Below are 24,834 nucleotides of genomic sequence, written 5' to 3'. Positions count from 1 at the left end.
AATACAAATTTCGAAATATTCGTATAGTTTCAGTTACAAAATTGGCGATATTGAAAACAAAAAATTGCCACTATTATTTTTCTGTTCGCTGCTTTATGTGTTTATTTCGTGATACTGAAATAATTATTAATACGAGCGGTACCCGTGCGCATCTTGCGCAACCAATCTAAAAGTCTCTTATCAAATATGAACAGAAATCAGCTGTTCTATCAATCAATTAAAACTTACAGCTTGCGCTGCCATGTGGCGTATGAGAGCAACTGCCGGTAATGCAGTGCAAATATTCACAATAGTGCCATAGTACAAATAGATTTCTTTGTGTGCTCACAATCGTTTATTTTTAAAAATTTTTTTAATAAAATATAGCTAAACAAAAGAACTACGACCAAAATTGCCCAAAGCTCGCTAATAGCCCGAATCTCCATCTTTACAACCAAAACTTTATTTATAGATTTGGATTCCAAATAAGAGCGAAAAAGGGACGCGTACATAAAAACAGCAATTAGAAAAAATTTATTTAAATTAAAATAATAAAGCTAGCGATTTATAAAAATTAAAAAGTAAAAGTTACAGTCAAAAAAAAAAAAAAATGAATAGTAATAAAATAAAATTTTAAACTACAACTGACGGTTTCAACAAAAAGAGATAGCTGGTCATTCTTCTATGTTCCTGGAGTAAGGCTACTGAAATATGCATAAAGCGTTTGTTTAAAGTTGCTTTTGTTTAACTTATTCCTTATACTTGACGGAATGGAGCTCCAAAGACGAATAGTGTTGACGAAAAAAAGTCTTGCTGATGTTACCGAGTTAAATTGTGGTACAATTAAGTCACTTAGACGAGCTGACCTAGTAAAAACTAATTTTGTATGCAAATAGTTCGAGGTGGCCGACATCATGAGTTTAAATAAAAATATGCAATTCCTCGCCTTCAAATAATTTAAGATGCCACAACCAAGGAGACGGTGTCTCCAGGGGGAAATATGATCGAACCTGGGCACACCATATACATAACGCGTGATGTTATTAAACAGGACTTCAACCTTATGCGCCGAGTGAGAATCCAGCTTACTATATATCAGCTCAGAAGACGTTATTATAGGCAAAAGGAGTTGCAACGCAAGTTGACGACTTGTGCTAGTAGGGGTATATAGACTAGACTGCCGCAGATTGCGTAGGGTTAGATACACCTTGCTGACGACAACCGAATTTATATAGTCTTTGCACGAAAGCTTAGAATTTATTATAAATCCTAGGTTCTTGATATTATCAACAACTTGGAGGTTCACATTATTTATATGTACTCGTATGTCAAGTGACCCAAGATTTTTGCTGATAGGTAGCACAAATGACTTATCACAATTTAGTAACAAACCATTTTCAGTCGCCCATTTGTATATCATTGACAAGTCATCATTGATGTGACAGCAAAGACGGTCAACTGGCTTGAACGAGTCACATATTGACACACTCCAAAAATATCATTAAGAAAGAGGCTGAAAATCAGAGGGCCAAGAATGGATCCCTGGGGTACTCCCATAGTCAGCTCTTTCAGTTGTGACATCTCAGAACCAATTCGAACACGCTGGTATCTGAATGTTAAGTAACTATTCATTAAGCTCAGAGCATGATCGCTAAACCCAAAGTAAAATTTCAGCTTGCTGGATAAGAGCGTATGATTGCCCGAATCAAATGCCTTGGAGAAATCAAGCAGACATAACAACGTTAAATGATTATCGTCAAAAGGAGTCCTCAGATCATCCAAGATCTTAAGCATTGCGGTTGCACAGCTATGATTTTTTCTAAAGCCTGACTGGAAGGGGGAAAGTAGATTATGCTCAGTAATATGTCTAGACATCTGATCATGCATTATTGTTTCAAACACCTTCGAAAGGGCTGGCAGGACACTAATCGGACGAAAATCAGACGGAGAGCTAGCAACTGTTTTTTTAGCTACAGGTAAAACAGTTGCCACTATCCACAGACTAGGAAAGCAAGAGGTGGTAATGTTATGATTTATGATGTGGGTAAGGGTTCCAACAATATATGGTAAAACCAGTTTAATGAACCTGATCGGCAGCCCATCCTCGCCTACGGCATTGGAGTGTATTTTGAATACACACCCTCCCACATCATATTCAGAGACTGTGGAAAATTTAAATATGTGTTATGAAAAGGGCTTGGAAAGGTTAATCAGATTAATAGATTTATTCCGCAGAAAGCGATTTAGTGAATTTCTTGTTTTGACTAACCGAATCATTAATTTAATAGTTACGAAATTAATTGAATTGCAATATTTAAACTTTATGAACATTAAAGGCATTTTCTTCATATCAAAATTTGCACAAAGTACATCTCGTTTCAAAGGAATTACAGGTCAATTCAACAGATATTTCTGTCAATTTTTGTCTATCGCAAATAGCTATTGAATTAACTTCGCACAAATTGTTGATTCTAAATTAAGTGTTTCAGCAGTCAAATCAACGAAAAAAAAGTTTATCAAAGGTAAGCCACAGCTCTGTAAAAAAAAAATAAGCACAATATTTGCGGGGCGAGCCCGCTTTGAAATTTTGTTGTTTGTAAATAAAATTTTAAACTACAACTGACGGTTTCAACAAAAAGAGATAGCTGGTCATTCTTCTATGTTCCTGGAGTAAGGCTACTGAAATATGCATAAAGCGTTTGTTTAAAGTTGCTTTTGTTTAACTTATTCCTTATACTTGACGGAATGGAGCTCCAAAGACGAATAGTGTTGACGAAAAAAAGTCTTGCTGATGTTACCGAGTTAAATTGTGGTACAATTAAGTCACTTAGACGAGCTGACCTAGTAAAAACTAATTTTGTATGCAAATAGTTCGAGGTGGCCGACATCATGAGTTTAAATAAAAATATGCAATTCCTCGCCTTCAAATAATTTAAGATGCCACAACCAAGGAGACGGTGTCTCCAGGGGGAAATATGATCGAACCTGGGCACACCATATACATAACGCGTGATGTTATTAAACAGGACTTCAACCTTATGCGCCGAGTGAGAATCCAGCTTACTATATATCAGCTCAGAAGACGTTATTATAGGCAAAAGGAGTTGCAACGCAAGTTGACGACTTGTGCTAGTAGGGGTATATAGACTAGACTGCCGCAGATTGCGTAGGGTTAGATACACCTTGCTGACGACAACCGAATTTATATAGTCTTTGCACGAAAGCTTAGAATTTATTATAAATCCTAGGTTCTTGATATTATCAACAACTTGGAGGTTCACATTATTTATATGTACTCGTATGTCAAGTGACCCAAGATTTGTGCTGATAGGTAGCACAAATGACTTATCACAATTTAGTAACAAACCATTTTCAGTCGCCCATTTGTATATCATTGACAAGTCATCATTGATGTGACAGCAAAGACGGTCAACTGGCTTGAACGAGTCACATATTGACACACTCCAAAAATATCATTAAGAAAGAGGCTGAAAATCAGAGGGCCAAGAATGGATCCCTGGGGTACTCCCATAGTCAGCTCTTTCAGTTGTGACATCTCAGAACCAATTCGAACACGCTGGTATCTGAATGTTAAGTAACTATTCATTAAGCTCAGAGCATGATCGCTAAACCCAAAGTAAAATTTCAGCTTGCTGGATAAGAGCGTATGATTGCCCGAATCAAATGCCTTGGAGAAATCAAGCAGACATAACAACGTTAAATGATTATCGTCAAAAGGAGTCCTCAGATCATCCAAGATCTTAAGCATTGCGGTTGCACAGCTATGATTTTTTCTAAAGCCTGACTGGAAGGGGGAAAGTAGATTATGCTCAGTAATATGTCTAGACATCTGATCATGCATTATTGTTTCAAACACCTTCGAAAGGGCTGGCAGGACACTAATCGGACGAAAATCAGACGGAGAGCTAGCAACTGTTTTTTTAGCTACAGGTAAAACAGTTGCCACTATCCACAGACTAGGAAAGCAAGAGGTGGTAATGTTATGATTTATGATGTGGGTAAGGGTTCCAACAATATATGGTAAAACCAGTTTAATGAACCTGATCGGCAGCCCATCCTCGCCTACGGCATTGGAGTGTATTTTGAATACACACCCTCCCACATCATATTCAGAGACTGTGGAAAATTTAAATATGTGTTATGAAAAGGGCTTGGAAAGGTTAATCAGATTAATAGATTTATTCCGCAGAAAGCGATTTAGTGAATTTCTTGTTTTGACTAACCGAATCATTAATTTAATAGTTACGAAATTAATTGAATTGCAATATTTAAACTTTATGAACATTAAAGGCATTTTCTTCATATCAAAATTTGCACAAAGTACATCTCGTTTCAAAGGAATTACAGGTCAATTCAACAGATATTTCTGTCAATTTTTGTCTATCGCAAATAGCTATTGAATTAACTTCGCACAAATTGTTGATTCTAAATTAAGTGTTTCAGCAGTCAAATCAACGAAAAAAAAGTTTATCAAAGGTAAGCCACAGCTCTGTAAAAAAAAAATAAGCACAATATTTGCGGGGCGAGCCCGCTTTGAAATTTTGTTTTTTATTGAAAAACCTTGTTTCTAAAGTTTTTGATGTTGCTTTTTAAAGGCCTTGAACTTAGGATATCCGGTGTGGTAGGCGTAGTACGCTACCATCAAACCACAGTGGCCGCCTCTGCTCTATTAACTAACAGTTTTCCAAAAGTTTTCGTTTTTTTGATTAAATGTCCATTCTTACGACAAAAACCTAAAATTTACGGCGGTCAGCAAAACAAAAAATAAAATCAGGTTGCAAAACACGGACAATCCAATGTCAATTTGGAGAACTTACATACGCCGGCTATTTATTTGGGTTTCATTGTTTGTAATAAGCGATTGTAAGCATTTCCTATTGTTGTTGTGCTACGCATATATTTATTTATATACATTTATACATAGTACATATTTACAATATTATGTCATACGAGTGATGGTGTGATGATATCACTATCGAGTTTATTGAATAAATTGCTGATGAATAATAAAGTGTGCTAATAAATATGTCGGCATGTCTGTCTGGATGTATGTATGTATTGCATGCTATTACGTATTTGCTTTTGGTTTTTATTTTTTTTTATTTATGCATATTAAGGCAATAGTTGACGGCTGTATAGAGTTTTAAACGCTTTTATTTTTATTACTATACTAATTCAAACTTGAGACTGAAATCTCATAAATTTCGTAAATAATTTTTTTTTTGTATTTTTCGCAATTTTCTTTGATAAGTTTTGAGACAGCTTATACAGCAACAAAATAAAATAAACATTTAATTCAGATGAATCGGCGCTCGTTAAGCTTAAGTAAATATTAATATACAATTAATCACGAAACTGATGGCATTAACTACATATGAGCGAATGTGTAGAGGAAAGAGAGATATATTAAAATACTTGAAGCAAATTATGTGCAGATATTGGCATTATATGGAAATAAGTATTTTTTTAAAACGCACGCCGAAAGAATTGAAGCTTTTAAAATCAACAAATCGAGTTTTTTATCAAGAAAACAAATGTGCTTAGTTATTTCAACAGAAAAACAATTTGTGTGAAGTTGATTCAACAGCTTTTTGCAATGATTAAAAACTTACAGATATTATGGTTGAATTGTCCCGTGATTCGGTTAGTTTTACTAGCTTTTTTCTTTTAGTGTAACACGAATAAAAGACCTTGTGAATCGCCATAAGTATAATAATAATATCACATTGGATGACATCACATCAAATCAATGTCATCACATCACACCTTGCCTTATTTTATATCAGCTCAGTGCATCACATCACAACTGAACCTATCACGTCATCTTAACTGTACTTATGTTATATAATTTTATGCGGTTTTATTTTATACAGTTATTTACATTTATTTACTTTAATTGATTTTATTTATTATGTTGTTTTAGATTTTAAATGTATTTAATTAGCGAGACAGGCTCATATTGCTTTATAAATTTTTTTTTGTTATTGAAATAAGAGAAAATTACAAAAATTGCACACGAAATCTCCTACATTTATACTGGCGTAAAGGCAATGCCCTATCCACTCAGCCATATGAATACCCCGCTGCACGCTTTGCAATATGTCTCTAAGCATTGGTTTTTTTTTCTGCTATTCCTTTTGTTCACAAATATCAATGTATACTATAGGAGTTTAATCCAAATTGTGTGGAATATTTTCAGGCGCGTTCAACAAAGCTTGATTAGTAACATTGGTTTTTTAGCAGTGGTTTATTAGCAATGCTTTCGCTTACTTACAAAGCGTGCAGCGGTGCATTGACATGGCTAAGTGGATAGAGGCATCCAGTAGGTGGATAGACATGCAATGCAGGAGATTTCGAGTTCAAATCTCGGCTCCCTCCCGAAGAGCTAGCTGATAAATGAGTGAAATTCAAAAACATGTCGTAGTAACCATCGCCGTGTGCACATTTTGTAATTTTTCTCTAATATCAACAACTTTTAGATTTTTATTAAAGTTTTTTTTTTCAAAAAGCAAGTTACGGTAATAGGGTAGGAAACAAAATCAACTGCATTGGCATATTCTTGGCAAAATATGTTTTTTATTAGTGTTTGTGAGCTGATGGCCAGAATAGCCAATGCTCATTCACAGTTAGTTCTGGTATTCAATACACCACCAACTATAAATAATAATAATATTACTCTTGTTTATAACTCAAGGAGCTTAGAATCGAGTACTTGCGCCCGCTACTTTTACAGCATCGATAATATAAAAAAGAGTAGATAGGGATTACATAATTTAACGCTACTTTTTTTTATCGTATCACATTAAAATATGAACAAGCTTAAATAAAGCCACACAAATTTTGATTGCTTAAAATATTTAAATATCACACGTTTTGGCAATACATAATATGCATAATAATCGCAAGATAATAGATTTGGCATTAACAAAAATATTACATATATGGAGCAGGAAAACGAAAGTAACAAGCAATATTATTGAACAACTAGCGAGAGACGGAGAAAAAGAGAGACAAATATTAATAACAAATAAAAAATTATATGAAAATATTTATAACAATATTAAAAACCTGAAACTTTATCTATGAAGAAAAAAATTTATAAAATTTAAGTAAAAAATGCACAAATCATCAAAAGTGATAGTTGAAAACCAACAACTTCAAATTCGCGACGATGAAAGACTGAGAGAGTGATTGATTATAGTGGCTGAAATGTAAAGTGGTGGTGTTTAGGGCAGGGAACTTTCTGGGAAGAGGTGATCGTTGTGAGCGTGAATGACGACTGCGACTGAAAAATTACTTGAGTAATTGAAGATATCAATTTTTTTTTTATTTCCTTTTTATTGGTAGTCACTCACAAGCGCTTTTTATTGCACAATATTCGTAATATATTTAGCTTACATTTTCTAGAGATTATTTTAATAAAAATGTATTATGTATGAAAAATTTAAACTTATACTTTGTTTAAAATTTTAGTATATTCTTATTTAATGTTAGCAAAAAAAAGAAAAAAATCTGTATGTTCTTTTTTATATAATTTTTAAACAAAATATGCAAACCTCTTATCTAACTTTCTGTAATCTAATCTTGTCAGTCATAAGGTCTCGTTGTTTCAAATTTTCTCAAATTATTAAATAAATAAAAAATTGCTTTAAAATGTTTTCATACATTAAAAGCAAAAAAGGCCTACACTCAGAGAAAAAATCGTTCTAAAACGAACGAAACAAGTTCAAAATTAAGAACATTCGTTGACAAAAGTCTGTTAAGTACGTTTTTTCTTAACTTGTGACCGATGGCTTTGTTTTAAGAACAGTTTTTCCAAGCACACCGTTCGTATTTTATGACCACTTTGGTATTGATGTGTGAACCTTCTGTGCTCATTTCAAGCACTACTTGGGCTTGATTTAGGATTTTTCGTTCTCACGCTTCGAGAACGATTTGGGGCCGATTTAACATTTTTCGGTCTCAATTTAAGAACGGTTCGTGCTTGATCTTTGGTGGGAGGGAAAGTATTTTTATACTCAGTTGAGCAGAGCTCACAGAGTATATTAAGTTTGATTGGATAACGGTTGGTTGTACATATATAAAGGAATCGAGATAGATATAGACTTCCATATATCAAAATAATCAGGATCCAAAAAAAATTTGATTGAGCCATGTCCGTCCGTCCGTCCGTCCGTCCGTTAACACGATAACTTGAGTAAATTTTGAGGTATCTTGATGAAATTTGGTATGTAGGTTCCTGAGCACTCATCTCAGATCGCTATTTAAAATGAACGATATCGGACTATAACCACGCCCACTTTTTCGATATCGAAAATTTCGAAAAACCGAAAAAATGCGATAATTCATTGCCAAAGGCGGATAAAGCGATGAAACTTGGTAGATGGGTTGACGTTATGACGCAGATTAGAAAACTAGTAAGATTTTGGACAATGGGCGTGGCACCGCCCACTTTTACAAGAAGGTAATTTAAAAGTTTTGCAAGCTGTAATTTGGCAGTCGTTGAAGATATCATGATGAAATTTGGCAGGAACGTTACTACTATTACTATATATGTGCTAAATAAAAATTAGCAAAATTGGATGAAGAACACGCCCACTTTTAAAAAAAAAAATTTTTTTAAATTCAAATTTTAACAAAAAATTTAATATCTTTACTGTATATAAATAAATTAAGTCAAAATTCAACTCCAGTAATGATATGATGCAACAAAATACAAAAATAAAAGAAAATTTCAAAATGGGCGTGGCTCCGCCCATTTTCATTTAGTGTGTCTAGAATACTTTTAATGCCATAAGTCGAACAAAAATTTACCAATCCTTTTGAAATTTGGTAGGAGCATAGATTCTATGACGCTAACTGTTCTCTGTGAAAATGGGCGAAATCGGTGGAAGCCACGCCCAGTTTTTATACACAGTCCACCGTCTGTCCTTCCGCTCGGCCGTTAACACAATAACTTGAGCAAAAACCGATATATCTTTACTAAACTTAGCCCACGTACTTATCTGAACTCACTTTATATTGGTATAAAAAATGGCCGAAATCCGACCATAACCACGCCCACTTTATCGATATCGAAAATTACGAAAAATTAAAAAAATGCCATAATTCTATACCAAATACGAAAAAAGGGATGAAACATGGTAACTGGATTGGTTTATTGACGCAAAATATAACTTTGGAAAAAACTTTGTAAAATGGGTGTGACACCTACCATATTAAGTAGAAGAAAATGAAAAAGTTTTACAAGGCGAAATCAACAGCCCTTGGAATCTTGGCAGGAATACTGTTAGTGTTATTGAATATATAAATAAATTAGCAGTACCCGACAGATGATTTTCTGGATCACCTGATCCACATTTGGTCGATATCGCGAGAACGCCTTCACATATACATCTAAGGGCCACTCGCTTTTAAAACCCTCATTAATACCTTTAATTTGATATCCATATCGTACAAACACATTCTAGAGTCAACCCTGGCCCACCCTAATGGCGATATCTCGAAAAGGCGTGCACCTATAGACCTAATGCCCGCTCCCTCTTAAAATGCTCAGTAACACCTTTCGTTTGATACCCATATCGTAAAAACATTCTAGTCACCCCTGGCCCACCCTAATGGCGATATCTCGAAAAGGCGTCCACCTATAGACCTAATGTCCACTCCCTCTTAAAATGCTCAGTAACACCTTTCCTTTGATACCCATATCGTACAAACATTCTAGAGTCACCCCTGGCCCACCCTAATGGCGATATCTCGAAAAGGCGTCCACCTATAGACCTAATGCCCACTCCCTCTTAAAATGCTCAGTAACACCTTTCGTTTGATACCCATATCGTACAAACATTCTAGAGTCACCCTTGGTCAACCTTTATGGCGATATCTCGAAAAGGCGTCCACCTATAGAACTGAGGATTACTCCCTTTTAAAATACTCATTACCACCTTTCATTTGATACCCATATCGTACAAACACATTCTAGAGTCACCCTGGCCCACCCTAATGGCGATATCTCGAAAAGGCGCCCACCTATAGACCTAATGCCCACTTTCTCTTAAAATGCTCAGTAACACCTTTCGTTTGATACCCATATCGTACAAACATTCTAGAGTCACCCCTGGCCCACCCTAATGGCGATATCTCGAAAAGGCGTCCACCTATAGACCTAGTGCCCACTCCCTCTTAAAATGCTCAGTAACACCTTTGGTTTGATACCCATATCGTACAAACATTCTAGAGTCACCCTTGGTCCACCTTTATGGCGATATCTCGAAAAGGCGTCCACCTATAGAACTAAGGATTACTCCCTTTTAAAATATTCATTACCACCTTTCATTTGATACCCATATCGTACAAACACATTCCAGAGTCACCCCTGGCCCACCCTAATGGCGATATCTCGAAAAAGCGTCCACCTATGGACCTAATGCCCACTCCCTCTTAAAATGCTCAGTAACACCTTTCGTTTGATACCCATATCGTACAAACACATTCTAGAGTCACCCCTGGCCCACCCTAATGGCGACATTTCGAAAAGGCGTCCACCTATAGACCTAATGCCCACTCCCTCTTAAAACGCTCAGTAACACCTTTCATTTGATTCCCATATCGTACAACTAGAGACACCCCTGGTCCACCTTTATGGCGATATCTCGAAACGGCGTCCACCTAGGGAACTAAGGATCACTCCTTTTCAAAATACTCATTAACAGATTTCATTTGATACCCATATCGTACAAACATATTCTAGAGTCACCCCTGGTCCACCTTTATGGGGATTTCTCGAAAAGGCGTTCACCTATAGAACTAAAGCCCATTCCCTTTTAAAATACTCATTATCACCTTTCATTTGATACCAATATCGTACAAACACATTCTAGAGTCAGCCCTGGTCCACCTTTATGGCGATATCCCTAAATGGCGTCCATCCATAGAACTATGGCCTACTCTCTCTTAAAATACTCTTTAACACCTTCCATTTGATACACATGTCATACAACCACATTCCAGGGTTACCCTAGGTTCATTTTCCTACATGGTGATTTTCCTTATTTTGTCTCCATAGCTCTCAACTGAGTATGTAATGTTCGGTTACACCCGAACTTAGCCTTCCTTACTTGTTTTAAATATATTTATTTAATTTTTATTAATAATAATATTTTTGTCATAAATAAAGAATATTTACAACAAAAAAATTGTTATTAAAATTCAAAAGTTTAAGAAAAAATGCATAATAAGCATTTTCTCATACATTTCTCTTATTGAGAAATTATTCTTATTTAAAGATGTAATCTGCATATATACTTAAAACATTTCATAACAAGTTTGAGAATTACCTGTGGATATGTGAATGTAACTGAACGAAAAATAAGAGTTAAAAAAATAGAACAAAAAAAAATTGTTTTAAAAAATTCAGAGTTTGGCGGTGATCGAACTCGCGCAACATCATAGCCGCTGGGCCACTACAACTGCTTGATAGCTGGTGCCAAATGGTGTATTTAACATTGTAGTGCACACGAATTGTACCGTTTTTTTTTTCTTGGGCTTGATTTAAGAACATCGTTCTCATTAATAGAACATTTGTTCATATTTTAAGACCGGCCGTTCTTTTTCAAGAAAATGGTGTCAGTTCAAGAACAAGGTTGTTGTTTTAAGAACAGGTCGTTCGTTTTTCAAGAACAAAAAAGTAAGAACATGAAAAGCTTGTGTTGAGTCCGGTGGTGCTGGATTTTAGAACGGCGTTTTTCTCTGAGTGTACGCTCCGCTTAGCAATACAACTTTTCTTTATATTTATTAGATTGTTAAAATTAAAAAAAAAACTATTTAAACAAAAAATTCCGAAATGTTTCAACCAATATTACGACTGACGATCGCTCCGAGTCGTTTCGTCTACTGTCAGTTTTCGTATTATTATCGTCCAACTAATAGACGGTGAGGTCAATAATCGAGAATTGTGATTCAAAGATTTACGAATATTACCTGACGTATTTTGCGTGTGAGTGACTGTATTTGTGTTTCGTTTTATTTATATTTTTCTTTTTGGTTTTTTTAGCGATAAAAGCTAAAAGGTTAAGGCTCACCCTTGCGAATTGGCACGTGTGCCGTGGGATTGGGATGTGGTGGTAACAAAGATGTGGGAAACGACGTTATGGCGCCACCATAGCCAACGCTGGCAGTTGATACAGCGGTTACAGGTTGCCGTTGTTGTTGTTGTTGCCATTGTTGATTCTGTTGCTTCAAATTTGGATTGATAAACTGATGATGTGGATAAGTTTGCAATTGATTACGTTGTTGCTGTTGTTGTTGGTGTATTTTCATTTGATAACTATCGATTGGCATAATTTTTTGCCCAATTTGTTGTGGCGTATATATTTGTTGCGTTACTACTGATGGCTGTTGGTAGTTTGGTGTTGCTGTTTGCAATGGGAATGCGGATTGTTGTCTTTCCACCAATTGATAGCCATGTGTTTTATACAGATTATTTCTATTATTATTACTGGTGCTGGCAGTGATTCCATGATAGTAATGATCTCCTCCACCATGACGTGGTGGCGTGAAAAATTGCGCAGCTGGTGCTAATGTTGTTGTTGTCGTCGTCGTGGCTGTTGACATTGGTATCATGGCAGTGCGTGGTGGTGGGAAATTCGGCATTGGTGGATACTTAGCGACACCAGTTGGACCACCACGGCTGCTTGCAGTTGTCACTTGTTCGCCATGCTTATTTGGTGTTATATATTCCAGATTAATGAGTCCTGTATCCAATTCATTACCTAAACTAACATCATTGCCGCTGCTGCTGCTGCTATCAGGTAGCGTTAATGAAGGATTACCATCGAAATTTGTGGCGTTTATATAAATCAACTTGTGCTTTTGCTGTTGTTGTTGATGACGATGGTGATGTTGTCGCCGATGTGTTGTTGTTGTGGTAGTTGCTGCAGTTTGTGTTGGCAGTGCTGATGAAACATCATTCTCTTCAACCCCATCCTTCACATCCGTTTCCCAAATTCGCGTAAATATATCATCAGCTGAACTGGGCGTCAAATCGTGTATCGTTTCATATACCGAAAGTGTGGAAAGATGGTTCCCACCGTCACCGCCGTCACTGCCACCACCCGCTGTAGCTGTTACAACAAACGGTGAATAGGTTTGTGGATGCGTTGGCGCCTCTTTGACGTTACGTACATGAAGCGTATGATAGCTGGTGTGCAAATTGTTGCACTTATATTGGCCCTCGTGCACTTTGAGCGCATGACGCACGGACAGATGTGCTTCAATTTTATGTTTCTCACCTTGCGTGCGTGAAAAGTTGGAGTTTTAGAAAGAGTTTTTTTTTCTATTACTCTACGTTTTGTAATTTTTTTTTTACTTTTCAAATTAAAACAAAAATCACATACAAACTAACAGCAACATTCCGATAACCTGTCCATTTATCTGGGTACAGCTGGAGTGCGTCGCGTTATTGCGCTGATAAAGTGTAGCCATTTACAGCAGCGAACAGAAAAAAATCAGTGACATTTTTTCTTCATAAGCTTGAAACACAATGCTCTGACGCCGCGAAATAAACGCGACGAACATCGCCTTGTCAAAAATAGAATCCCCATAATTACATGAAGGTGAACACAATGAACGCCAAGAGCGAAATTTACGCGACGTCATTTTGCGACGATAGATTTATTTCTCTCGTCGCCGCCGGACGATGACAACAAACATCCCAAGGGTCGCTGTGTTTCAATTTTTTAAGTATAATTTTAAATTTTTAATTTAATTTCTTAACATTTTTTTTGTTTTGTTAATGTCTTAACATTTTGGGCGTGTTTTAGCAGTCAAGTGCTAAAGCAGAGAATTAAAAAAGTTTTAATTGTTTTCATCTTTATTTCTAAATAATGACCACTCTGAATAAACAGCGTCAATTTCGTCCGGCATTGTGTTTTAAGTAGACGAAATGTCTGGGCGTAATTTGAAAAATGTCATCGCCCGACGCGGCGTATATCGTCGTCGCTCGGCATTCTGTTTCAAGCAATATATTGCCAATTAAACTCTCCTTTTTTATTTCTTATTTTCTAAGAAAAAACTTTTACGAGTTTTGTAATTGAAACTGTGAAAGCCAGTACTAAAAACATTTTAGAAATAATTCGAAAATACAGAAAGTTTTACGGAACCTCCGAACTTTTTTAGAGTTCCCTGAATTTTATTGAGTATGCCCATCAATTTAGATATGTATTCCTTCATACAAAGTGTGAAACGTTTTTTTTTCTATACAGAAGAATATCTGAAACTTCCTTTGGAAAAAATCAATACGACTTCCAATTGTGATTGTGATTGTGCTGCAAAACTGCATACTCTAAAAAACTTATAGAACTTCAAAATTTTCTCGAAATTTCGAAAATGTTTTTGCGATTGTTTTGCATAGTTTCAGTTACAAAATTTATAGAAGTTTTTTTTAAAATACCGAAAATAAAACAGTAGAATTTATTTTATAAAAAATTATAAAAAAAAATCGCAACTGTTATTTTTCTGCACGTTGCTGTAAGTACTTACTAAAAACCTGAAAGCTATTGCCAGTACATCAGAATAAGGCTGAAGAAGCTTACTAACAAAAAACTTAGTTCACGTTTGTAAATTTGAGGACTGTTAATAAAAGTATACAAAATTGTAATACATGTATTTTTCAAAGTTTAAAAAAAGATCGCTTGTAACGGGTAAAATCAACATTATTGAAGTATGTGCCAGGTGAATCAAAAAATAACCAATCTTAGTCAACAAAAAATGTGGCTTAGTGTTGTTTTGGAATCCAATTAATATTGTTCGTTATAGCCTATTGGCCAGCCAGTTCCATCTAGCTGACATGTGAGGACATTGCGGGCACCCATTGTTGATTCGGTATAAATTTGATGTTTTATGTATGTATACTTTTTATGTATCTTGATTAACGAGACAGGCTCATATTGTTATAAAAAAATTTTCTTTTTGTTATTGATATTAGAGAAAAATTAGAAAATTTGCACACAGCGATGGTTATTAGGGCATGTTTCTGACTTTCACTTCTTCATCGGATAGCTTTTCGGGTGCTGGTTTTGAACTCGAAATCACCTGCATTCATACTGGGGTTAAGGCAAACGCCCCTATCCACTCAGCCATTTGAATGCTGCTTGGCGCGCTCTCTAATAGGTGGATGAATGGATAGAGGCATCTGCAATAACACCCGTATGGATGCAGGTGATCTCGAGTTGAAAACTCAGCACCCGAGAAGCTAGCAGATGAAGAATTAAAAGTCAGAAAGATGTATCTATGTAGTAACCATCGTGGTGTGCAGATTTTGTAGCATATATTTTAATGGCTTTAATAAAGTAAATAAATTTTGGGCAGGTGCACAATTTAATTTTGTTCCCCAGTTAGATTTTTTCAAATGGATTAATAAACGAAACGAATTGATCAAGTTAAGAGCGTAGAAAAGCCTTTATAAAAGCTTTTGCAAGCGAGTGAAGATGATGACAAATGTTGAACAAATCGATGTTGCTCATCGCTTACTTCGGTATACTATTATTTCCTTGGAGTAAACCGATTTTTGCTGTTTAAATTTTTTCAAACTCTTATTAAGCTATGCCAAGGTTTATCGATAGGTAAAGAACTTTTTTCGTTCTTTGTGTGTTTTATCGCTTCAGTATATTGAACTTCCGATAAATTGTTATCTTTTATTCATAGCTACCGATAATTTTCCTACATTTAAGTTCTTGCTTAAAGTAATATGGGGATCCGTGTAGCTCTTATAAATCAATGTCGCCAAAATATTCTCGAAAGGCTTTAAAAGGCCACACATACAGCAGCGAACAGAAAAATTGCTGTGAAAATTTTTAGTAAACTTCAGCAATTAAATTATTCTTTTTCTATTCGTGATATTTTAAGAAAAAAACTGTGACTAAAACTATGTAACCCCAGACTCAAAACTTATTCAATTGGGAAAAATTTAAACAACGAGACATCAGGACGGACAAGGTGACAGCTCTTTCGATTATACCTTGCTAATCTTTTCAAATACTTTTTTTCTGGCAATGGGATTCGACCCCACATTCCTGCGATGGTTGAACTGTCAAAAACAATTTCACCCAAGCCATGTCTTTGTTGTTGTACAACTTTTTCTAATTGCCTTCTTTTGTATAGTTTTATTCTTTGGACAGTACATATGTACTTTTGTATGTTTGCTAGTACCAAAGCTACGCTTTGTTATTGGCAAGTTCATTTTATGAACTGGGTTTAATTTGTTCTACTTATAAAAACACAACGAATCAAACAATGCATGTTATTTTTATTAGTACAAACCGACACAAAACGTTTACCGGAAAATGTTAAAAATCAAAAAAAAAAGATAGCTTAGGAAAATTTAAGTTTTTTATTTGGATCTTTTTGAATATTTTTAAGTATGCAGTTTTATACTGCAAAATAAATTTTAGTCTGACAAAGTACAATTTATAGGTCCCTCATAATTCGCATTGATTTTTGACATTTTTTTCGTAGTGTCTGTCGTTTTGATTTTCCGCCATACAATCTGTGCAATTTTTTTATATGGGAAAATTTTGAGAGACCTTAAAATTGTACTTTGTTGGACTTAAATTGACTGAGCTATAAAACTGCAGACTCAAAAAAAAATTAGAAAACTCCAAATAAAAAGTTTGATTTTTTCGTAAATTTTTTTCGAGTTTTTGCATTTTTCAGAAAACGTTTTGAGTTTAGTTTGTACAGTTTTAGTTACAGACTTCATAGAAGTTTTTTCTTAAAACATCAATTTATCTTCCTTAATGTGATAAAAATTGCCACTTCAATTTTTCCGTTCGCTGCTGGTAAAATCAACCGGGTTTTGGGTGAATTCTGCCGGAATTTCTGTCAATTTTTATATATTGAAAATGTTAGCCACATGACTGTTTAGAAAAAAATAAATTCAGAAGTATTTTACTTAATTTAATTGAAGAAACTTTTTTCAAAGATTTTGATTGACTTTTTCCAGTGCTTGAACCCAGGTTGTTCGATGTGGTAGGCGTAGTACCACGGTGGCCGCCTAGCTCTGATATGTGAACTAACAACTATTAGTGTCACTCTACGAATACCACTGAAAACTGTTAAAATAATAGATTTTCCTCAAAATTAGAATAACAGTGGCTGTTGATATGACAGAGATTTCTATTGCACGAGATTCATAAGAACAAAGTAGTAAGCGCCGTAAACGTAAGTTTCTCTTTAAACTTACTTGGCAGTTGTTCGCTGTTTAAATGACCAATGAAATCAGTTCTTTTAACAGAAAAATCAGCTAGATTGATTGAGAATCTGCAATTTTTACAGAATATTGTTAACTAGAGACCAGCAATGCTTCTTCTGTTGAAATAACTAAACAAATATAATTTCTGGTCAAAAACTCAGTTGAATAACCGTAATGCAATCAATTTTACTGAACATCTGCTATTGCAAGAATAACAAACCTAATTTGTTGATTTTACTAGCTTCATTATCGGTGTAAGAGCTTCATGGATCCCTATCAGTTGAAATCGATCCACTTTCGAAAATATTATGGAGATGAACCTTCAATTCTATGCATTCTACATAAAATAAGTTAAAACGCTGCACGATTGAAGGATCTAATTGTAAGCATGACCACTCTTCTCTATATCCTGTATAGCAAATGATTAACCCTGTTCCGTGGAAACTACAACTTTTTCAAATGTACTTTAGAAACCATTAATTGTTGTTCAGAAACTGTAAAATGTACTTAAGAATAATCATATGTAATACAGAAGAGATAAAATTGGGCTTCAGAATAGTCGAATGAACTTAAGAAGAGGTACAATGTACTTCCGAATAGTCAAGTGTATTTCAGAATAGTCAATTTAAATTTAGAAATCGTAAATTGTAATTTAGAATAGTAAGTAGTAGTTCAGAAACTGTAAATCGTACTTAAGAAACCACTTATTGTGCTTCAGTTGCACTTCAAAAGTCTTATATTGTACTTCAGAATCAGAAAATTCAGAAGTCACACCCTACAGTATTGTAGCGTTTTCGACTACCACACCGAAGGGCCTGGGTTCAAGTCCAAATTATAATAATTGCTATGAACTCACAAATTACAGCCGAATGATGTTTAATGGGAACATTTACTTCTACTTAAAAAACGATATAGATTTGAACATGTAATTTTAGTGCAAAAAGTTTCCTTTATCAGCATAGAGTGGTCGGCAAGCTGTGTGATCATGCCGAGAAACACATTTTGAAGTACAATTTATGGTTTCTAAAGGTCAATTGCCTATTCCGAAGTACATGTCAAGTTTTCTGGAGTACTATTGTTTATTCTGAAATATATTTTACAGCTTCTGAAATACAATTTACTATTTTGAAGCTCAATTTCTCGTGTCTGAAGTAAAATTTACTACTCTGCAACCTTGAATATTCTGAAAAATATTTCTGAAGTACAGTTATTTAGTTTGAAATTAATATTACGGCTTCTGAAATACAAGTGATTGTTCTGATGTAGAATTAGCATTTTGTGAAATACACCTTGAAAAGGTGTAGTACCAAAAGATTTTAATATTTGATTAACTCAACAAAAGTTATTTGTATATTTTTTGATTCACCTTTCTGGCATTTTCGCTTTGAATAAGTCATAACAAAGCGAAAAAAAAAATGTTTGAGTTTTTCGCTAATGAGCATAAGTAGAGCTAATTACGAATGGTAGTACCTTGTGCCCATCTATACTTGAAGAAATTTAGTTGCTTTTAGTTATTTTTTAATAATATTTTTATTTTTCTCTTTTTTGACAAGCACTGCGCTTTTTGTGCTACAACTACATAGATATGAGAGACTCGAACTATTTACTAATTTTTGTATGAAAAAAAAGCATTCTAAACTCTTTTGTTGTTCTAAAAAATTAAAAAAAAAGCCAAGAAAAAAACACCCACTGCTTGGAGATATACTCACCCTCAATGGCACTCTCCGACAGCGTGTATGAGTGCTCATCGCGTCCATGTCGCAAATTGTGTCGCGTTATTGGCTCATCATCTTTTAGCCAAAATATGGGTTCGGCCAAGGGAACTATGCATGTGATTGAGAATGGCTCGCCAATATTAACATTTGAATCGCCATAATAAATTGCTGTCTCATAGCCAAAATCTGGCAAATCTGTGTTGACAATTTACGCAAATAAATGCACATATAAATTTTTTTTTTTTTGATTTGTTTTAGTTAGGTTTTTTTTTTTTAGATTTTGCATTCATTGTGCATAATGGGTAGCAGACGATGTTCGTGTTGTTGTTGTCATGTGATATATTAAGCGCAAAAATGTTTGCGTATATCGCCATTTAAAAATTTCCAATTATTATTATATTTTTTTTCGTATCATCATTTCATTATATTTCGTTTCATTTCATTTCGTTTCGTTTCATAATCCACAACAAATGTTTGCATGAACAATTCGCAATTTTAACACAGATTTCAGTACATATATATATACATATATAATTGTACATATATTCTATTTGTAATTCAATTCAATTTGTCGAGCTAATTATACGTTTTTGCAGAAGGTTGAAAACAGAGGAAATACATAATTAAAAAATAAAAAAAAAATTTTACTAAAAAAAAATTTCTTTCACAAATAAAATGTAATAAAATAAAATTTGGATTTGAAAAAAGGCGAACTTAAAAAAAAAAAAAAAGAGACACAGCAGGTACAATTAGAACTAAACAAGAAGGGGGAAAACACGCCACTACTTTTACACGGGTATTTCAATTTTAGAAAATTGCATCAAAGAAAAAAGTGGTATAATTAAGTGGTAATTAAAGTAATTTCGAAATTGTAAAACAAATACATCATGGAGGTATGCGTGTGTTGTAAACAAATCGTGTATACATAATAGTAATTAATAAAAATGTAAATATACATACATAAAGGTGGGTAAGATACACTCACGGAAAAAAGTATCGACACAAAGACTTTTTGCAGTTTTCACCCATATTTGCTTAAAAAAAATAATTTCGATATTTTTTTATAATAAACTGCACAAATATATAATAAAATCAATATAAACTTAAATTCAAGATCTTAAACGAAAACTCGGAACACGATCAGGAGATTAACACTTGATTATACTAAAATTCAATGAGCTGCGAAACTGCATACTCAGAACAATTTTAAAAATACTTAGTGACAACAAGACAAAACGAATTTACTAAATATTTGCGTTTCGAGTTAGAATTTTTGAGCATTTTGCATATAATCTGAAACTTAAGTTAATATTGATTTTATTACAATTTTGTACGTGATTTCATCAAACCAGGTGAAAAGTGGTGCAATACTTTTGTCCGTGAGTGCATGCACGTGATGATGAAATTAATGCCTAACAAAATAACGAAAACGTAGTAGAACTGAAGCCTCAAATATGTTTGTGTACAGCTAATCATAAAAAATAGGAGCACGCAATTATTCCATTAAGTCAGTTTATCATAAAATTTTCTTTTCTATATTTCTATGTTAGTCGAAGAATTTAGCAAATTTTGCAAGAACCCAAAATGTTGAAGATTCGTGATACAAAAAAATTAATGAAAAATATTTTAAACAATAAAATTTAGAAAACACTCAACCATTTAGAAAAATCCATGGCTCAACTAGTATATGGTTGGCTCATCTCAACAGCTGATTTTTTTTATTTCACTGGAATAGAGATTGTCAAAAGGAGATGGCAAACGCAAAATGCAACCAACACATTGGCATTATTTTCTTACAACGGCCTCCGTGGTGTGATGGTAGCGTGCTCCGCCTATCACACCGTATGCCCTGGGTTCAACTCCCGGGCAAAGCAACATCAAAATTTTGGAAATAAGATTTTTCAATTAGAAGAAAATTTTTCTAAGCGGGGTCGCCCCTCGGCAGTGTCTGGCAAGCGCTCCGATTGTATTTCTGCCATGAAAAGCTCTCAGTGAAAACTCATCTGCCTTGCAGATGCCGTTCGGAGTCGGCATAAAACATGTAGGTCCCGTCCGGCCAATTTGTAGGGAAAAATCGAGAGGAGCACGACGCAAATTGGAAGAGAAGCTCGGCCTTAGATCTCTTCGGAGGTTATCGCGCCTTACATTTATTTTTATTTTTTACATACAAATTGCAGAGTTTAATGTTTTCATTCCATTCCATTCGCCTAACACCAACACGCAGATTTTGATAATCTGAACAAAGGTATGTTGTCGATGTAGAGATGAGCCAACAGTATAGTTGAACCATGGAAAAAATTTAGGAATTATAAAAGAACTAAAAAAGGGGAAAAAAAATTACAAAAAAAGGATTTGACAATAAAATTCAAACATTTCGAATACAAAAAAGAAATACAAGTAAAAAAATAATTTAAATAAAAAATCTTAAAAAAAAAAATTTTATTACAAGAAAAGTAAAAATTAAAGTTAAAGTTAAAGTAAAGGTCATAAAAAAGTACGGAAATACAGAAAATAGACACAAAGTTTTAAAAACTAGATTTTAAATATTATCTACTTATTTATAAAATTTTACGTCCAAAAAAGAAAAAAAAATTAAAGATAAAATTGGAAAGGAATTAAAAATTAAAAGAGGCTACAATTTAAAATATAATACTTGAAAAAATTTTATTTGAAAAGATATTAAATGTAGAAATCTTAATTTAGAAAAATGCGAATTTAAAATTCAAAATGAAAAATTTAGAGCAATATCAGAAGTGTAAAACGAAATAAAAAATTTTAAAAAATTATAAAATTTAGAACAAAATTAAAACGTTGGAACAAAGTCAATAATTTAGAATGGAATCGAATTAAGAATTTAGATCATATACATAATTAAGAACAAAATCAAAATTTATAACAAATTAGAAATTTATAACAAATTAAAAATTTATAACAAAGTAAAAACTTAGAGCAAAAGCAAAAACAAAAAAACTTTTTTAATTTCATAAACTAAAATTTTGAAAAAATCTAAATATTTGTAGAAATTTAGATTAAGAACACCAAAACCTTAGAAAAAAAATTTGCGCATTTTTAAAAATTTGGAAAAAAGCAATAGTTAAGAAAAAAAATTAGATTTTAGAAATTTCACTAACTAAAAAACTTTGTAAAAAAAAATTTTAAGTTAGAAAATAAATTTAAAATTGTAAAAGCCAAAATGGGTATTTTTCCATACATTATTAAATATTAATGTACATTTCGATAAGACCCTGAAAATTTATAAAAATTATAGAACAGTAAACATTTTTAAATTAATATACAAATACTAAATCTCAAATAAACTAATTCGTAATATGTGGAAGAAATACAATATTCATTTCGTACAGCCAGCAACAATCTTGGGAAAGCTAAAATTAAAAAGCTGGAAGTCAAAAAAAGAAAAATAGAAAAATGTAAAAAAAATAATATAAAAAAAAACATATTAGTTAAAATTAATTAAATTAAGCTTTTTTATTTTAATTTCAAGCTTAGTGTATTTTATTCTTAAATTTTTTCCTTTGATGGAATAATTCTCGTTTTTATTTTTAATTTTTTTATATATTCTTTTTGTACTTTTTTAACTCTTTTTATTTATTTTTTTAGTTTTCTTTATTTATTAAAAAAAAACAAAAAGCAAGCATTAATCTAATTTATTCAAAAGCTTGGGAAAAGTTCATAACGTAGATTAATAAATTAAACAAAGTTTTCAAAACACTAACCATTTATAGAAATCACAAAGTTGAAAAAAAACTGTAAAAACAAGTTTGGAAACATAAGAGAATATTGAAACAAACTAAAATATTGACATTTTGAGAATTTACAAATTTCTTTTAAGAAAAATTTTTTTTAATTTTCCATTTTTTTGTTCATTTAAAATTTTTTTTTGCGCAATAAATTTTTATTTTCCTTTTTTCATTTTCTCTTTTTTTCAAAATTTGTCTGTGTTTTCCGTTTAGTGAATTTTGTATTTAACTTTCTTTTTATTAAAATCTTAAATGTTGTTACTTCAATTTTCCCTATGCATAATTTTTTTAATTTTCCATTTTTTTTTTTAATTTTATTTTCCTTTTTTTATTTTCTCAGTTTTTGTTCAAAATTTGTGTTTCCGTTTAGTGAATTTTGTATTTAAATTTTTTTTATTAAAATCTTAAATTTTGTTACTTCAATTTTAAGAAGTTTTTATTTAGCTTTTTTTAACTGGGGTAAAATAAAAGTTTCTTAACAAATAATACGTTTAAATACAAGGTGCTACTATTTTTTTGTTTGCTGCTGTGCATGCATCCCTTTTTAGATTTCAGCACCAAGTTGAATGTGTTTTTAGAATTATTTTTGTGTGCAAAACAAATTTGAAAAAAAAATCAATGTAATGAAATGTATAAATATATGGAAAATGGGAGTTAACTTAAATAAAAATTAAAACAGTTTCAAATATTATTTAACGAGTCGACGTAATAAAAAAAATCACTACAAAAAAATACAAAATAGAGTCGATGAAAACAAAATTACTTAAATACTTTGATTTTATAATGTGTAAGCAAATACATAAACATGTACAATGTTCGAGAGTAACTTAACATTAAAATTAATAATATAACTGGGTACAGTATATGAATAGATATGACTTAACTAAAGTGACAGTTTATCTAATGAAAACATCTATATGATGTCACACATGAAGAATGCGAAAATAATACGAATAGATATGTATATTAGACTGGGTCGATTTATTAACCGATATCGCGCCATCGATTTTTCGATAGGATTTGGCTCAGGAAAAAAAGTTCCACTACGCATACCCAAAAAAATAAATTTCGAGCCTGCGAAATTTCATTTTTTTTTTACTTTTTTTCGACTTTGATTTTGAAGGTTTTTTTCATGGCCTACTAAACAAATTTTCATTTGATTGTAAAATTTTCATGTATACCCTGTCCGACCCAAAAAAATGTCTGCTAAAAACATTGGCCATAACAGTTTTTTGAAAAAAAAAAAAAATATTTTAACATTTTTAGCGGACATTTTTTGGTCGGACAGGGTATACATATAAACATTTTTTTAGTAGGTCATGAAAAAAACCTTAAAAATCAAAGTCGAAAATAAGTAAAAAAAATGAAATTTCGCAGGCTCGAAAATTATTTTTTTGGGTATACGTAGTGGAACTTTTTTCCTGAGTCCAAATCCTATCGAAAAATCGATGGCGCGATATCGGTTAACTTTCGTCCATACAAATCGGCCCACCCTAATGTATATGTAATATGAAGTTCCACCACAGCACACATTTATTTCATGCACTAGAACTGTAGATTAAAAATTGATTGTCGTATCAGTCAAGTAGCCTTTCATAAAAAAATTATATATATATAGCACCACAAAATAGAGGAAACACCAATGGATGAAAGAAGTCAGAAGCAATTCTGCGAGTAGAGGGGTAACCAATACGTAAAGAGTTCTATCTATACAACTGCTCTTTATGTAAGTGTTACCGATAAGCCACGGTTAAACGGAAAAAGCAATTCGGTTTATCATGGATAACAACCGATATTCAAGAACAAAAAAGGGCTTACTCAGTGAGACATGTTTGTTTTTGAATTTTTTCGGTCCTTCAGTGATCCGGGTTTTTTTTCAAATGGATTTCCACTATCACTGAGATCGTTTGTTGTGATTTATTGACTCAAGTTTTTTTAAAACTGTTATTTTGCGATCGGAATAAGTTTCGGGAATCGAAAATTACTCATCTGCTCAGCTACAATTAACATAATGTAAACTCAGCATTGTGTTATTATGAGGGTCTGCAAATCGATCGTATATTTTTGTGTTCAGCAGGTACTATTTCCAGGGCCAATTTAAGATAATTTCTGA

General features: G+C 33.1%; 1 protein-coding gene across 18 annotated transcripts in view; it reads right to left on the bottom strand.

Annotated features, from left to right (window-relative positions):
* Bsg (immunoglobulin domain-containing protein Bsg) overlaps positions 1-24,834 on the bottom strand; it is a 222,577-nt gene that overhangs the window by 56,579 nt on the left and 141,164 nt on the right. For all 18 annotated transcript variants that reach the window (XM_067767613.1, XM_067767601.1, XM_067767600.1 and 15 more), the window contains 2 exons: positions 18,958-19,158; positions 12,081-13,289 (listed from right to left, as the gene is read on the bottom strand). In XM_067767613.1, coding sequence (XP_067623714.1) covers positions 12,081-13,289; positions 18,958-19,158 — 1,410 coding nt within the window. The remainder of the gene's footprint in view (positions 1-12,080; positions 13,290-18,957; positions 19,159-24,834) is intronic.

The sequence above is a fragment of the Eurosta solidaginis genome, chromosome 2, assembly GCF_040869045.1.
Source record: "Eurosta solidaginis isolate ZX-2024a chromosome 2, ASM4086904v1, whole genome shotgun sequence".
NCBI classification, from domain to species: Eukaryota; Metazoa; Arthropoda; class Insecta; order Diptera; family Tephritidae; genus Eurosta; species Eurosta solidaginis.
Note: the sequence above shows the minus strand (reverse complement) of the source record. Positions and strands in the feature narration are given on the sequence as shown.